We start from the raw sequence: 17214 nt of genomic DNA on the forward strand, positions 1-17214 counted from the left end.
AGTCTATGGCACCCCCCCCCCCCCCCCCCCCTTCTTGAATACTCACTGCATTGTAAGACCCTGTTTTCTTAGAATTTCTGTTCATAAACCTCTGTAATGTACCCCCATTTTAAGACTCCCTCCTTTTTCTGACCTCATTGTCTCAGATGTTTGGAGGTCTTAAAAGGGGGGATCCTCGATCCGTACTGAACTGTATATGTTTTCAAGATGCAGGCTGACATCATAGTGATAAAGCCTAAAAAAAAAATAGGTGTGGTTACGGTAGCCCGACCTACCCTAATTTTAGGGGCCGATCCTATAACGTTTTATTACATTTGTCAAAAAAAAAAAAAAAAAAAAAAAAAGTGCAAAAAACGCAATGAAAGCGAAAGCGCCCGAGTCGCACACTTATTTCCCTGTCAAGTAGGTTTAATTTGTACATATTAGAAAAAAAAGTAAAAAAAAAAAATGATTGCCTACCTACCTACCCTATTTTTTTTGGCTATGTTACCGTAACCACACCTATTTTTTATTTTTTTTTGCCTAAGGGGCTCCGCTCACATATGTAACTTCAGCAGGACCGACGACGCACTGCAGATTATTCCAGCCCGCTACACGTTGTATGAAAGGAAAACAGGCCAGGTACTCGTCATAATCCCTATCGCGGCATAAATAATGGGTAGTGCGTCATCTGTGCCGCTGAAACTGCGCAGGTATATTCTGCCCATAAGGAACCTGGTTTTGAGTACTGAGCTGTCAATGTTTTCATGATGCAGGCTGACCTGATGTGGATGGGGTCAGTGGGCAAGGAGCTACACCACCTGGAGAAGGAGCGAGCCATTCACACGGACCCCGGGGAGACGCGGCGCAGACGGACCATCCAGCTGGTGCGCAGAGACCCCCTCAACGCCGGCTCATGGGGATTCACTCTGCAGGTGTGATATATTGTGCTATTTAATTGACACGTCAACCTTCCTGTTTTTATATTTAGTTTGATTTTGATGTATGATAAGTCTTCTTGCTTTGATTACAATGACCAGCTCATATATTTATGTTGGAAGTACTTTACCAATCTGAATATCTCTCTCTCCCCCCCTCCCCCCCCTCTCTCTCTCTCTCTCTCTCTCTCTCTCTCTCTCTCTCTCTCTCTCTCTCTGTATCGTTGCAAAATATGATGAACTGATTTGCTTTCATATTATTATTAGTCTTTATTGCTTTGCACCTAGTCTTGAAAACAAAATTTTGAATTACAATGGTTCAATACAATGTGCTTTATGTAATATAATTATGTCTTTTTTTGACTCACATGCGAAGCAAAAGTGAGTCTATGTACTCACCCGAGTCGTCCGTCCGTCCGTCCCCCCCGTCCGGACGTCCGTCCGTCCGTCCGTCTGTCCGGCCGTCCGGAAAACTTTAACGTTGGATATTTCTTGGACACTATTCAGTCTATCAGTACCAAATTTGGCAAGATGGTGTATGATGACAAGGCCCCAAAAAACATACATAGCATCTTGACCTTGCTTCAAGGTCAAGGTCGCAGGGGCCATAAATGTTGTCTAAAAAACAGCTATTTTTCCCATTTTTCCCATTTTCTCTGAAGTTTTTGAGATTGAATACCTCACCTATATATGATATATAGGGCAAAGTAAGCCCCATCTTTTGATACCAGTTTGGTTTACCTTGCTTCAAGGTCAAGGTCACAGGAGCTCTTCAAAGTTGGATTGTATACATATTTTGAAGTGACCTTGACCCTGAACTATGGAAGATAACTGTTTCAAACTTAAAAATTATGTGGGGCACATGTTATGCTTTCATCATGAGACACATTTGGTCACATATGATCAAGGTCAAGGTCACTTTGACCCTTATGAAATGTGACCAAAATAAGGTAGTGAACCACTAAAAGTGACCATATCTCATGGTAGAAAGAGCCAATAAGCACCATTGTACTTCCTATGTCTTGAATTAACAGCTTTGTGTTGCATGACCTTGGATGACCTTGACCTTGGGTCACATGTATTTTGGTAGGAAAAATGTGTAAAGCAGTTCTTAGTGTATGTCATTGCTAGGTTTAGTTATTTGACCTTGACCCTGAAGGTCAAGGTCATGTAAAGGTCAAGGTCAAGCATGTGAGTCGTATGGGCTTTGCCCTTCTTGTTGTGGTCTTTTTTTTACCCCCAACAATTATGTAGTACCGGTAATTGTAGTAGTAGTTTAGTCCCACTTTAGGGCAAGGGCCAGATGCAAAAAAGCAATTGTACGCTTATTCTTGAAACCCTCGAAAAATAAATCATTGTCATTGTCATTGTCAGTCTCTCTCTCTCTCTCTCTCTCTCTCTCTCTCTCTCTCTCTCTCTCTCTCTCTCTCTCTCTCTAATCACTTTACTTACTCTCTCTCTCTCTCTCTCTCTCTCTCTCTCTCATTGTTTACAAAATTGTTTGATTCTCAAGTCCAACCGATTGTGCAATATGGTGCTGAGATTTGGGCTTTCCAAAAAGGTACTGAAATAGAAAAACTACACTTATTCGCCATGAAACGATTCCTACATGTAGACATGAGAACACCAAACGACCTTGTGTATGGTGAATTGGGAAGATTCCCAATATATCTAAACTCATATGTAAAGTGCATTACATATTGGCTAAAACTAAGAAGAATGGAAAATTCTAAGATCCCATGTAAAGCATACAAAGTTCTCTATAATTTAGATTGTAATGGCAAGATTACATGGGCGACGGATGTTCGAAAGTGTTTGTTCTCTCATGGGTTTGCAGATGTATGGTACAACCAAGGGGTGGACAGTATTGGTGGTTTTCTAAAATGTTTCAGACAGCGATTGATAGATTGCAGATGGCAAGACTGGAACGACCATATGCAAAGCAGTGATCGATTTTCTACATACAGATTGTTTAAGACCACAAGCAGTACTGAAGCGTATATAGATATGGAAATGAACAGCTATGTGAAAAGTGCATTAACTAAATTCAGGTTCGGTGTATCGGATCTTGCTGTACACAGGTGTAGGTATAGTGTACGGAGTGAGGAAGATTTGTTGTGTCGTCTGTGTAAATTGGCTGAAGAAAATGAAATACATTTTATGTTCTGCTGCCCTGCACTACGTGACCTAAGAGTATTATTGATAAAGCCAAAATATTATAACCATCCATGTATGTACCGATATACTTTGCTTATGTCTACTGGAAATGTCAGTCAAATATCCAAATTAGCACAATATATTTATCAGGGAATGAAAAGATTAATCACTGTGACATGATCTATGTACACATGTATTACTGTCTGATGTATACAAATTTGGGTCATTTATGAAACACAATATTTGCTATGATTATGTTGTATATGGACGCATACCCTTCAGAAGGGGCTCTGGCCTAAAACTGAATAAACTTTCGTATTCGTATTCGTATTCGTATTCTCTCTCTCTCTCTCTCTCTCTCTCTTTCTCTCTTTCTCTTTCTCTCTCTCTTTCTCTTTCTCTCTTTCTCTTTCTCTCTTTCTCTTTCTCTCTCTCTCTCTTTCTCTCTCTCTCTTTCTCTCTCTCTCTCTTTCTCTCTCTCTTTCTCTCTCTCTCTCTCTCTCTTTCTCTCTTTCTCTCTTTCTCTCGCTCTCTCTTTCTCTTTCTCTCTTTCTCTTTCTCTCTCACTTTCTCTCTCTCTCTCTCTCTCTCTCTCTCTCTCGATCACTCCTCCTTCTTTCTCTCTCTCTCTCTCTCTCTCTCTCTCTCTCTCTCTCTCTCTCTCTCTCTCGATCTCTCCTCCTTCTTTCTCTCCTCCTTTTTTCTCCTCCTTTTTTCTCCTCCTTCTTTTTCTGTTTCTTTCTGTCTTCATGACGCTCATCCCCCCCTCTCTCTCTTAATTCTCTCTCCTAATATATCTCTCACAGACAGACGGACAGACAGACACAGATACTAGTAATTATTCTTCTAGGCACATCCTCGTCACTGTATGTAAACTCGCATAGAATTGGAAACAGAACCAATACAGGAATTACTGAAGTATGTTATATTGATTGATTATTTAGGAAAAATGATGGTTGACCTGCTGTTTAATGAAGCAATCATGTGATTAATTAGGAAAAAATGATTGTTGACCTGCTGTTTAATGAAGCAATCATGTGATTAATTAGGAAAAAAATGATTGTTGACCTGCTGTATAATGAACCAATGATGTGATTAATTAGGAAAAAAATGATTGTTGACCTGCTGTTTATTGAAGCAATCATGTGATTAATTAGGAAAAAAATGATTGTTGACCTGCTGTATAATGAAGCAATCATGTGATTAATTAGGAAAAAAATGATTGTTGACCTGCTGTATAATGAAGCAATCATGTGATTAATTAGGAAAAAAATGATTGTTGACCTGCTGTATAATGAAGCAATCATGTGATTAATTAGGAAAAAAATGATTGTTGACCTGCTGTATAATGAAGCAATCATGTGATTAATTAGGAAAAAAATGATTGTTGACCTGCTGTATAATGAAGCAATCATGTGATTAATTAGGAAAAAAATGATTGTTGACCTGCTGTATAATGAAGCAATCATGTGATTAATTAGGAAAAAAATGATTGTTGACCTGCTGTATAATGAACCAATCATGTTTCAGACCTATGGCATCAGGGACAAGAGGACGAAACAGGTGGAGGTTATGACCTATGTGGATTATGTCGAGCTGCATGGTCCGGCCTGGATAGCGGGCATGCGCAAAGGTACTCATGTCTTAATTCTTCTTCTTCTTCTTCTTCTTCGTTCATGGGCTGAAACTCCCACGTTCGCTCATGATTTTGCACGAGTGGGTTTGTACATGTATGACCGTTTTTACCCTGCCATTTAGGCAGCCATACGCCGCTTTTTGAGGATGCATGCTTGGTATTTTCATGTTACTATAACCCTCATGTCTAAAACCTATTTAATAAAGATTTTGATTTTACAATCTTTTCCATGCAATTGTGGATGGTATATCTTGCTCAATATTGCGAGTGTTTTTTCTCCATGTGACTATTTACGCAGAAAACGGTCAAAAGGAACATGAAAGTAAGAATAAAATGTGGTGTGTGCAGGTGATGTACTGTTGTCGGTGAATGGAGAGTCAGTGGAGGGTCTGAATCACCCCTCACTGGTGGCCAGGATACAACAGAGCAAGGAAACACTCAGGTAATGGGGGGTTTCTGGGGTGTGGATACACTGTGCAGCATTGAGAGAAGTAGATTCATTGACCTTTGTATTTAGGGTAACGGTTACACATTCTCATTCACTTTACAGTGGACCCGCCCCCCCCTCCCCCATTTAATACCCCCCTCCCCTTCCAATTTAAGACCTTCTCGGTTTTAAGATCTTGCTTTTTCAGACTTTCTGTTCATAACCTCTGTAAATTTACCCCCATTTTAAGACTCCCTCCTTTTTAAGACCTCAATTTCTCAGAGTTTTTCAAGTCTTAAAAGGGGGGTTCCAATGTACAGCATTGAGAGAAGTAGATTCATTAACCATAGGATTTAGGGTAAAAGTTACACATACACTGTCTACACCAATAGACTGATCTACCATCACCTGTATAGTTGGGAATTTATGCTGAATATGTAACTGCAGAGGAAAACATATTTGTTTGTTTGTGTCTATTGTGAGTATGGTTGTCATATACTGATCCAATCACATATGCTTGTACATCCAATTAATACACCTGGAAGTCAACTTTCAAAGCATGCAAAGAATTTTTGTGTCTCCAGATTCATCACATATAATGCAGATAAGAGTATTTGTGTATTATTGTTAATGCTGTCCTTTGTCTTGTTTAGGCTGGTGGTGCTGTTTGAAGACTGCTGTCGCAAGGTGGAGCTCTATGAACGCTACATCAAACTCAAGGTACTGTGTGCTTTTTTAAATTAAAGTCAGAAAAGGGGAAAACTTTGATACTTACACAACCATTGGCAGCATTAAATTATGTCGTGTCTGTTCTCAAATCATGGATTCACTTGGCAAAAGATGAGTGAAATGACAAACATGTCAATTTTTTTTTGGATTATTTATTTGTTTCTTTTCACTAAAAAGACACTATAACTAATTCAATATTTTTATGAATTGTCCTGTTTGTTTATTTCTTTGATTTGTGATTTATGGAAATCATTAACTGACCTACATTTTTTATATAATTTGCAGAGAATCTTGTCACAAAAAAAGCGCGAGCTTCGGCATCTGGAACATGAAGAACAGATTCTCAGCTCAGGTATGTTTAGGTTTTCTGAGTACTCATTTTTGTCATGAACAGGGCATATTTGTACACTGGTGTGTGCAATCCTATTCAGTGTTCAGTAGTGTGTATCTAATTGTATCCTATGAATCAGGCATTTTATTGAGATATGGATGGATGTGGAAGGATGGATGGATGGATGAATGGAACGGTGGGCATGTGGGTGGATGGATGGATGAGTGGGTGTGGATAGATGGATGGATGGATGGATGGATGGATGATGATAAGTGTTGTTTTATGCGCTCGGTAAAACCATTGGGGGAATATGCTCCCACATTTTTCTCCTGACTTTAGATGATTTAGACAAGATTGGTAGATGGATGGATGGATAGAAGGTCTTTATTCTGCATCAATAACAATTTCCAACTGCTCTTTTGTGCAGGTGGGCAGCTGAGCAGGGTGGGTCTATTTCGCGACAGTCTACGCAGTTCGACCTCCAGTGACTGGGACTGTTACAGCGAGATCTTATCGCCAGGCGTCCTGGACTCTGTGCCCGTCAACCAGCGGGTCTGGCGCCAGCACTTCTTTGCCGGCAGTACCGACACCTTGGATACCAACAGTGAGCTGTCCTTTGAGTACCCCAGCCCCTTCGGTTCCTCCAGGGAGAGTATTAATGGTGTTTCTGTGGAGAACGACTCTCTCAAAGACTCCGCCAGCGATGTTGCCGCTGGAAATCCAGTTTCTGAACGATCACGCAAGAGAAAAGAATTCAATGGTGCATGTGGTGTCAGTGCTGGGGACACCTCTCAAACGACTGCCGCGGAAGCAAATTTCTACATCGAACCTGATGATGGTTCCGACTCAGAAGCGGCAACGCTGAGGCGGTCAAGAGCAGAAGGACCGTGTCCCGGGGGAAGGATGCGATCTAACTCAGTGTTGCTGAATGAGATGAGGATGCAGCTGATTGCAGCGGACATTGCCAAAGCACAGGCATGTGAGATGGGTAGGGCTTTAGAGGAGGGGAGCAGAGAAGAGACTGATGATGATGATGATGATGATGATGATGATGATGATGAAAGAGCGGACGGAAGGAGTACTGTGTCAGACTCTGAGGTGTCAGTAGTGGTGGATGAAGAAGGGGAGGCAGCTCCTGTCAGGCTGTACAAGGGAGTTAGAATTAATGACAGCGATGAAGTCACCAGACTCTGACACCTAAGAACTGTCAGATCACTGGAGTGGTTGATAGAGAGGGCACTGTTTGCACAATTTCTGAGAGGGTCCACTTCAAGAACATTGGAATGGTAACAAAATACTGAGATTGAGTGTTCACATTGAGTTGGCAGTAGTGCTGTGGTGGGAAACATAACGCGTTGTGTTTTGGCAATGAGCAAGGCTCTTTCCTCAAGTGTTTTGAGGATGACACAAGGTGTTGATTTCTCACAGTTCTGAGAAGTGAATAACTATGAATAAGTTGGTGTTCCTAATTCAAGCTAATTGATACAAGGGAATTGAAATTGTGGCTGGTTTCTTTGAGAAAAAAAATCTTCAAATTGCTTGGTAACCTCAGCGTATATATACTGCATCGAGACTGTACCAGAGAGCCCCTGTCAAAAATCCTTACATTTCCACAGATTCCCAGCAAACAAATACTGAACCAACCGATGACTACGTGCTCCAGTCCAGAAGCAGAGTTCAGATCATCACAAGCATGGAGGTCATCACACACTGCCACCACAGTATATATTTATTTCTATAATGTGAACATTCCTTGATTCTGATTCAGAGAGTTTTGAAGCCTCTCCAAGATAGCGGCAGAAAACACAAGAGAGGACTCGCATATAAACCACCTACCTACATATAATTATATGTGTTTCATGTATAGAATATGCCTTGAACATGTTAAGTCCTTTGTACTGGAAACTTGCATTCTCCCAGTAAGGTAATACATTGTACTACGTTGCAAGCCCCTGGAGCAAATTTTTGATTAGTGCTTTTGTGATCAAGAAACAATTGACAAGTGGCTCTATCCCATCTTCCCCCTTTCCCTGTCGCGATATAACCTTCGTGGTTGAAAACGACGTTAAACACCAAATAAAGAAAGTAAAGAAAGAATGCCTTGAACACAAACAACTTTACAAGGGAGGTAATTAAAAGGAAGCTTCACAAGGGCGAACAAGGAAAAAGAAGAAGTGAACTGCTTTCTGAACTCTCTGTAGTGTTGTGCGTGTGTGCGTGTGTGTGTGTGTGTGTGTGTGTGTGTGTGTGTGTATGTGTGTGTGTGTGTGTGTGTGTGTGTGTGTGTGTGTGTGTGTGTGTGTGTGTGTGCACACGTATGTGTGTGTGTGCACACGTATGTGTGTGTGTGTGTGTGTGTGTGTGTGTATGTGTGTGTGTGTGTGTGTGTGTGTGTGTGAGTGAGTGTGTGTACATGTGCAGACACAGCAGTTGTCTGTTTGCATGACTTTGCCGGGATAAACCCGAGTGTAAATTAGCTGTCTAGTTCATGCAGTTTTGTTGCCATGGAGATATATGCATTGTGTTACATGTATAACCCTGATGCCCTGAGGGATCATATGGTTAAATGGGTTATAGGAAGAAACAAATTTTACCAATTAATACTTTTGCCAAAGAATTGTATTTAGTCTTTCAGCACAGACATGCAGGCAGGCGGAAGACACGATCAGAAAGATTTCTAAGGTACAATAAGCTTTCTCCTACTGGTGCTAAAAAGCCATCTTATTTTGTATTGTTCAGGATAGGGTCTTTAATGTATGCTCTGCAATATTTGAACGAAAAATTCAGTTAAATGACAGAGTGCCTATATTTTTTATTAACACTACGCAGTGCCATAGATTAAGCCAAAGCAAGTACACATTTAGAAAAGTTGTGGTTTCTCTCTGAATAGACTGATCGGTGGTAGCAGGCATGAAAATTCTCCGTATTTTCCGTATTTTTGAAAAAAATAAACCGTATTTTTTTTTATTTTCCGTATTTTTTTTTTATTTTTTTTTTTTTTTTTTTTTTTTCCCTAGTCATAGTTATAGTAAAATAGTTTTTGGGGCCATGTTTGAATCCAATTTTAAGGCTCAGATAGCCCCAGATGGCACCAAATTGCACCCTTGAAAAAAAAAAATTTTCGGCGGCGCATGCCCCCGGACCCCCCTAGAAGTCTTGGCGCTTCGCGCCTGTGAAACTTGGTGCTACGCGCCTTCGAATTTTGTTTTCAGTATTTTTTTTTTCTCAGTTTTCATGCCTGTGGTAGGTTTGAACAATATTTTGCCTTCAACGTTTGAGCAAATATTGTCAGTGTGTGCACACAAATGTCAGAGTGCCTTTCTGATTAACAAAGTTTCTTCATTATGAGTAAGCTTACTTAAAGAAACATGAAACATTTGTCTCTGTACTGAAACTTCTTAACAAGGTGCAAACCTGTTTTTCACTTACAGGTTAAACAATTATTGTATTGTATTCCTCATTTTCTCCTGAATTAAAAAAATATATAGATATGTTATGTTTATTACGAGACAACAACCATGCAACACAAAAACCACCCTTGGCATCACAAATGACATTCTATCCCAATCACTATCCTACCACTGATCCTCCAGTTGTGGTCTCACACATAACCTTTTTTCAACTGGGCGATCGCAGTTAGGATACCAATCCAAATAACCATTACAGTTATGCTGGGCCAATTATACTTTGTCAATGCAATTACAAAAGTGATGATCAGCAATTCGCTCTACTATGCCAAGGGAGGTAAGTTGAAGACACAAGAGGTATGAACAGTTCAATTCACATTTATTCATGTTTTCCACATGTTGCAATCTTTGTATTATACATATTTGGCATATGAATGGGCACGGATAGGTAGCAGATAGACATGGTTAAAGTGAACACTATTAGCAACCCCTTCCCCCCCAGTTAGCTGGCCCCAGATTGACTGACCAGCAACAGGTCTTTCTGACCATCCTAGCACTACCTCAGCTAGCATGTGGGTGATGTAAACCAACCCAGTGCTTTCTTTAGGCATACATGCTGCTGCTTTTGTAAGTGCGCTGCTCCCAGCTCCTCACAGAGGAATTCTAGGCTTTCAGGCTATCTGGAGGTGACAGGACCCCGAACCGCACCACATCCCGTGGCTTGTTAGGGCTCACACTGGGGTCCTGCAGTACAGCTACGAAAAGCTCTAAAAAGGTTACATTTTCACTAGAAATTACATGTTTTAAAACTTTAACAAACTGAAATAGACAGACATGTAAAGTGTTCCCCTTTTCCATGCCTATCTTCCGCCATTCGTGCCGAGCAGACAACATACACACACGCGCGCACGCAAAAAAACCATGATGATACGCTAAAGGACGACAAATTATACATTTCTACAACACGTGTTAAAGCAATTAAGTAAATATTACCACCAAGACAAGACAAAGGGGATGGTGGGTGGGCTTTTTCATTCAAACTATGCATATTTATCCAAATGAGTGTTAAACTAAGTACGCGACTATTACACATTACTACATGACAAAGGGGATGGAGGGTGGGCTTTTTCCTTGTAGCAAATTCGTTTAGCGTTGTTCTCTGTGTAGACTCAGGATCCGAAGAGGCTAAAGCTAGACTCTTCCCACGTGACACTGAGTCTGCATACAACTGAACCGTTTAGGGATAAGTGTGTTCTTTAGCCTCCATCGAATGTTAGGCTAAAAGATGGTTGTAGCTCGTCATAAAATCATTTATGGCAGAAGCCGAAATGTATTTATTACGAGACAACAACCATGCAACACAAAAACCACCCTTGGCATCACAAATGACATTCTATCCCAATCACTATCCTACCACTGATCCTCCAGTTGTGGTCTCACACATAACCTTTTTTCAACTGGGCGATCGCAGTTAGGATACCAATCCAAATAACCATTACAGTTATGCTGGGCCAATTATACTTTGTCAATGCAATTACAAAAGTGATGATCAGCAATTCGCTCTACTATGCCAAGGGAGGTAAGTTGAAGACACAAGAGGTATGAACAGTTCAATTCACATTTATTCATGTTTTCCACATGTTGCAATCTTTGTATTATACATATTTGGCATATGAATGGGCACGGATAGGTAGCAGATAGACATGGTTAAAGTGAACACTATTAGCAACCCCTTCCCCCCCAGTTAGCTGGCCCCAGATTGACTGACCAGCAACAGGTCTTTCTGACCATCCTAGCACTACCTCAGCTAGCATGTGGGTGATGTAAACCAACCCAGTGCTTTCTTTAGGCATACATGCTGCTGCTTTTGTAAGTGCGCTGCTCCCAGCTCCTCACAGAGGAATTCTAGGCTTTCAGGCTATCTGGAGGTGACAGGACCCCGAACCGCACCACATCCCGTGGCTTGTTAGGGCTCACACTGGGGTCCTGCAGTACAGCTACGAAAAGCTCTAAAAAGGTTACATTTTCACTAGAAATTACATGTTTTAAAACTTTAACAAACTGAAATAGACAGACATGTAAAGTGTTCCCCTTTTCCATGCCTATCTTCCGCCACCAAACAGCTATTCTATAGATGTTTTTCGCCAATCCGTACCCATTCCAGCCCCCTTTTAGCCTAAAATCATAGCTGATAATTGCAGTTCAAAGTCAGCTTTGAACTGGTCCAGCCCCTTGGTGCTCAAATGCACCCCATCTTCGGCAAGGTAGCTGTGGTCAAAATTTGGGTGGTAAACAATCCGTCCCTTTTCTTTCTCTTGCATAATGCGGCCTCTCGCCTTTCGGTTTATTTTTTTTTATTTTTTTTATTTATTTATTTTTTTTTTTTTTTTTTTTTTTTTTTTTTTTTTTTTTTTTTTTTTTTTGCGGGAATTTTCTCCCCCGTTGGAAAAGCTTTCATGTCTCCACGAATTTCGCGGGAGCATGTCCGACCAGACAACGGTCGCCTTCGGGCCAAAAGCCCTAACAAAGCATACCAGTTCATCGAGTTCCTCACGCCAGTGCTTCTGGTCAACCCGGCACACGTCGTTCCCTCCGACATGGAGTACCACATAACTCGGTGAGGGGACGTCCTCCAGTGCTTCCATCAGCTTGGCCCGAGCCCGGGGAAACCCAAGGCCGGACTTCCCAGCCCACACCACCGGCAGCGGTAGCTGAAGCCCAGTGCCTTTTGTACTGCAGAACTGCTGCAGCCTGACCACCAGACTTGATCCCAGGATAAGGACTCCTGGAACTACGATAGAGAAGGTGGATTAGGACTAAAACATGAACTCATTTCTATACATGTACCTTTTGTCGTCACTACTTGGAGGTGACCACCTTCCAAAGCAGTAACTCTGAAATATTAAAGAAAAACACAAAGTAAAAAACAAACGCTGCAGCGGTGTGAACCAGCCTCATACAAAACACACAAAATCTTTTGGCGGTGAAAACCTGGCCACTATTCTAAAGCCGAAATGTGTTTATGACAATACCAACAACCATGCAACACAAATATCCCCCCTCATACTAAGGGGGGATAATAAATAAAAACACAAGGCTTATGATCAGATAAGCATGGTTAGGGGGGTAACTGCTTTATCATGAAATTCAACCCCTCCTTAGGGGGGAAACTGCTTAATCATGAAATTGAATCCCTCCAAAAGCTGGCCCATGTTAGCTGGCAACAACGTGTCTGAGCTCCCGCTGCAAACCTTCATTTACCCCTGAGTCAGCATGGTCGGGGTGTGAAACCATTACCATGTGCTTGCTTTACGGCACCCATGCTGCTGTTTTGCGGGGCTTTGCTACCAGCCCCAGGCTTCAGTCTTCTGGAGGGAGCAGGATCCAGAACCGGCCACGGGGTAGACAACCCCCCGTGGTTACGCTAGCCACATCCCGTGGTTCGCTTGGGCTCACATTGTGGACCCTGCCTAAGTCAGGTAAAATTCACCAAAATACAACAGAATGCAGTGTCCCCCTTTACCATGCTTATCTCCCGCCACATACAGCTATGCAATAGATGTTCCGCCAATCCTTAACACCAATTCAATCCTTGAGTCTCTGAAAAGTGATAGGTTTCCTTTGATCCTGTCGTCTATCCAGCTTAGCCATGCCCTGCAATAACTTCTTCAACAGGAAATGCTCTGTGGGGTCATCCCATCCATTCAGCTTGTGTTTTGCACCAATCCCAGCCAAATAGGTGCGAGCCGTTGTATGGGCCCTTCCCGTTAGTGAGAGATGGGCAGCAAAATGAATAACATGCTGTGACGGTACAGGCCATTCATATGAGTGCCATTCATAGCTGCTGTGGTGGCTGCCCCGATGCGGAATGAGTGGGAGGTGAATCTGTTCACCTCCCAGCCCAGTGCTTTCGCCCCACTTTTCAGAATGGCCTGGAACTGGTAGCGGCTTAGAGGCGCGCCATCAAAATGCTTGAAGAGCAGCCCTGACCCGCTGGGTCTGACTTGTAGATAAGCCTGCATGGCCAATACTGGGCAGGCTTCCGGATGCCTCTCTGCGACGCTCTACTTTGTCTGCGGCAATGGGCAATAGGGGCTCCTAAATCGCAAAAGTTGATAGCATACTGTCCAACATTGCTTGAGCTTGCTCCTCGAAGCACCACCCCCACGAAATTCATCCAAGTAGTGGATTACATCACAGGAGAAGTTAGCTTGTTTCATGCACCACTCTAGAAAGGTACTAAATTTCTCAAAAAGGGGGGGGGCACGAGCTAGAACATCCAAATGGCAGTGCCTTGTCAACAAAGAACATGCCTTCGACCAACATGCCCATCAATCCAAAATCTAAAGGGTGTAAAGGAAGGAGTCTGAATGCAGACTTGATATCCATTCATACATGTTACTGCATCAAAAGTTGTGTATTGTACGGCGCATAGCTTAGCTGATATACCTCCGTTAACCGAACTATCCTCATGAGGTTATGAAAGATCAAATATCAGTCTGTGTTCTCCTGGTGTAAACTTCCACCAACCCCACAGGGGAGACAATCAAGTCTTTCATGCTTTCTTTCTCCCTGATATGGTATCCTAAAGCCCTGGCTAAAATCCTTCCCTAAGAACCTGAGCATCAGCTTGATTGGGGTACTGTTCTAATGTATGAACTAACTTCACCAGGCAGATGGGCGAGGTGGCTAAGCCATCTAAGCCCTGGCTTGGAGGGGTGTCAACCGCCTCGCAGCTACTTTTGTCCGTTACCAAAGTGAAAGTGCTGCCCAGAGCCTGATTCTCCCTTTTCAGCGCTTTGCCCCTGCTGACTTGCTACAACCAGCTCTAAAATGTTCTATTACGCCCACATAATGCCTCATATAAACTTCGCATCGACACTTTGGGATAACTGCGGTGATGTTCATTTAAAGAGACTCAATTCCCTGCATCGCCGAGCTGCAAAACTTATTCTGCATGGTTTGAATAGGTCCACGGATGATAAACTAAAGCTCTTGAATTTCCTCCCCTTGAAAGATCAGTTGACGTTAAACGAGACTGTGTTCATGTATAAAATTCTAAATGACGACTGTCCTAAATATTTGCAATCACATTTCAAACATGCCTAAAGGGGTATGGGTCCCAAAAATTCGTCCCTCCTATACCTCGCATAGACCTCTACAAATCGAGCTTAGCCTTCTCGGGAGCGTTTCTCTGGAACTCCTTCCCCCAACAGATCAGAAATGCAACTTCAGTGAAAATGTTTAAGAGACAGTCACGTTCACACATCATTCGTGAATGAAATGTCTTGTTCGATTGTTATTTTGTTAAACATTTTGCACTAGTGTTGACGGATGTGTAGCTGATCGGAGCAACTTTATTCCCAATGAAAGGTATAACTATGTCAATGTAATTTTGTGTTCTCCTTATGTAATTCCTTAAATGCACATTGTGTTGCATTCCATACAATGTATTTCTGTATTTTATATGATTGAATTCATATTTGTAATGTGCGTCTGTCTTTATATAAATAAATAAATCCCTGCGCCTTGAATATGTGCGCAATATAAATTGCATAAAATAAGAATTAAAAATTAAAATAAATCCCTGCACTTAGAACTGTACCCACGGAATACGCGCGATATAAGCCTCATATTGATTGATTGATATGTGTTGTATAAAGGACAGGTTGGAAGAATAGGCTTTGCCTAAAACCTTTATCCTTTTGTAATAAAGTTCTGAGCCTGAGTCTAACGCCCTAATCCTGGCTTCAAAATCTTGTCTAGCCTGATTGGCCGCCACCTCTAGGGGTTTTAACCTGTTAACGAAGCCCGCATCAGTACCTTGCTGTTGTTGAGGTTCTTGTCTGCTGGCGTGCTCCGCCTCTTCAAACCAGGCCCCCTGGCTGTCACTGTCACTGCTGGGCACGTGGGAAGACGCAGCTGCGGTCCCTGTCCGGCGCTGTATTTTGTTCTCAGCCTCCCTCGGCCTAGGCAGCTCCTCCTGTGGCCTTGTCGGTCTCTTCCCCTGGGTTGCTCTAGGAGGTCGGCCTCCCGAACATGTTGTTACCTGATCAACTAAGTAACTGTTACACAATTAGTATATTATTATTAACATTGTTATCAGTTGTTGCCCTGCATACTCGGCTTGCTTGTTATTCCTGCTGTTGGGTGAACTTCTAATTTTTGTTAGTGCTACTGCTACGCCACTAGTATTGCTAACATTTGCACTCCAAAGCTAGTGATTCAACACCAAATAAACAAAGGGAAGTAATCGCTCTTTATGCATGCATACGCATGTGTTATGGGGTAAGCGAGAGTAACGGAACCTTATCCCGGCACCTGAGAGAATCACAAGCATTGAAATGAACAAGCTACTTTCATCCTCAATGAATATTCGATGGAATTGATTACTTCCGAATTTCTCGTTCGAACTTGGGCAGGTAAGCTTGTTAGCTTTGGGGTGAAACTCGCCACTCTAAAAGCAACCCGATTCCACTGCTTGTTCAAAGTAGGTCGCATGACTCATCACGCGCGTGCACAGTGTAAACTCATGCTGCTGGAAGCTTACTGCTATTTTTAGCTCGTTACGACATTCACTGATTCAGGAGGAATAAGTTCGAAAACGTTGCCCGACGGCAGCACTGTCCCCAACTAAAGGTAGCAGATTAAAGAGTTCCTCTAGTGTAGCGATAGGCGATATCCTCCAGCGCAAAATCCCTTCCAGCGCTGTGGCTGTTAATTGTTAGTGCCAGCCCCCGTTCTGCCATCCCGGGAACAAAGGAAACCGGTCTTCTGTCGACCCACGCTTCCGATCGATTAAGTTAAAGTCATTAATCTACTGACAAAATTCACGATTCTTTCACCTAATAAACTTAAGACTACTAAAGATAAAAGAGAGTAAAATTGAAACCCTGATCGTCGCTTGCGGATGCTTGGTCGTCTTTTTTCTTTTTCCTTGTAGCAAATTCGTTTAGCGTTGTTCTCTGTGTAGACTCAGGATCCGAAGAGGCTAAAGCTAGACTCTTCCCACGTGACACTGAGTCTGCATACAACTGAACCGTTTAGGGATAAGTGTGTTCTTTAGCCTCCATCGAATGTTAGGCTAAAAGATGGTTGTAGCTCGTCATAAAATCATTTATGGCAGAAGCCGAAATGTATTTACTTGAAAAACACGCTCAGAATTAAAAAAAAATAGGTCGAATAAAATGTTTGCATGCTTTGCGGTGACGAGCGTGACCCGTCTCGATCTTGGGAAAGTTTAGCCGAGACTATCTGAATGTAATCTCGGCGATGCCTGGTTTTTGGTGTTGATCTTTTAGTTTGATGCCTACAGATTGACTAAATGTTTTTATATCGCTTCACGCGACTTATTTAGTTTTTTAAAGATTAGGAATTTTTGTATGTCTTTTGTTTTCACAGATGGCAATTACAAAAGACATTGGTTCTGACTATAAACTGTCAGTGCTGGGAACATGAAATTGTTGTAGAGCAGTGGAGCATATAATTTCCTAAACGGCTGATAACCAGACTGTCTTAATTAGTTCCAAGGTAATTAGCTGCATGGTATATATACCCCCCGCGGGTTAGGGGGAAGAATTTACCCGATGCTCCCCAGCATGTCGTAAGAG

At 42.1% G+C, this 17214-nt stretch overlaps 1 protein-coding gene and 1 long non-coding RNA gene across 3 annotated transcripts in view; one reads left to right on the forward strand and one right to left on the reverse strand.

Annotated features, from left to right (window-relative positions):
• LOC138958413 (cytohesin-interacting protein-like) overlaps window positions 1–8388 on the forward strand; it is a 43592-nt gene extending 35204 nt beyond the window's left edge. For both annotated transcript variants that reach the window (XM_070329554.1, XM_070329555.1), the window contains exons 2-7: window positions 756–914; window positions 4605–4707; window positions 5059–5152; window positions 5791–5857; window positions 6152–6218; window positions 6625–8388. In XM_070329554.1, coding sequence (XP_070185655.1) covers window positions 756–914; window positions 4605–4707; window positions 5059–5152; window positions 5791–5857; window positions 6152–6218; window positions 6625–7391 — 1257 coding nt within the window. In that variant the 3' untranslated portion in view covers window positions 7392–8388. The remainder of the gene's footprint in view (window positions 1–755; window positions 915–4604; window positions 4708–5058; window positions 5153–5790; window positions 5858–6151; window positions 6219–6624) is intronic.
• A 1578-nt stretch (window positions 8389–9966) lies between these two features.
• On the reverse strand, window positions 9967–16919 carry LOC138958416 (uncharacterized). The gene is made up of 2 exons (XR_011453395.1): window positions 15428–16919; window positions 9967–12395 (listed from the first exon to the last, which is right to left on the reverse strand). It is a non-coding gene; the product is annotated as an uncharacterized lncRNA (long non-coding RNA).
• Window positions 16920–17214: the final 295 nt, after the last annotated feature.

Source organism: Littorina saxatilis, linkage group LG2, assembly GCF_037325665.1.
Source record: "Littorina saxatilis isolate snail1 linkage group LG2, US_GU_Lsax_2.0, whole genome shotgun sequence".
Classification (NCBI taxonomy): domain Eukaryota; kingdom Metazoa; phylum Mollusca; class Gastropoda; order Littorinimorpha; family Littorinidae; genus Littorina; species Littorina saxatilis.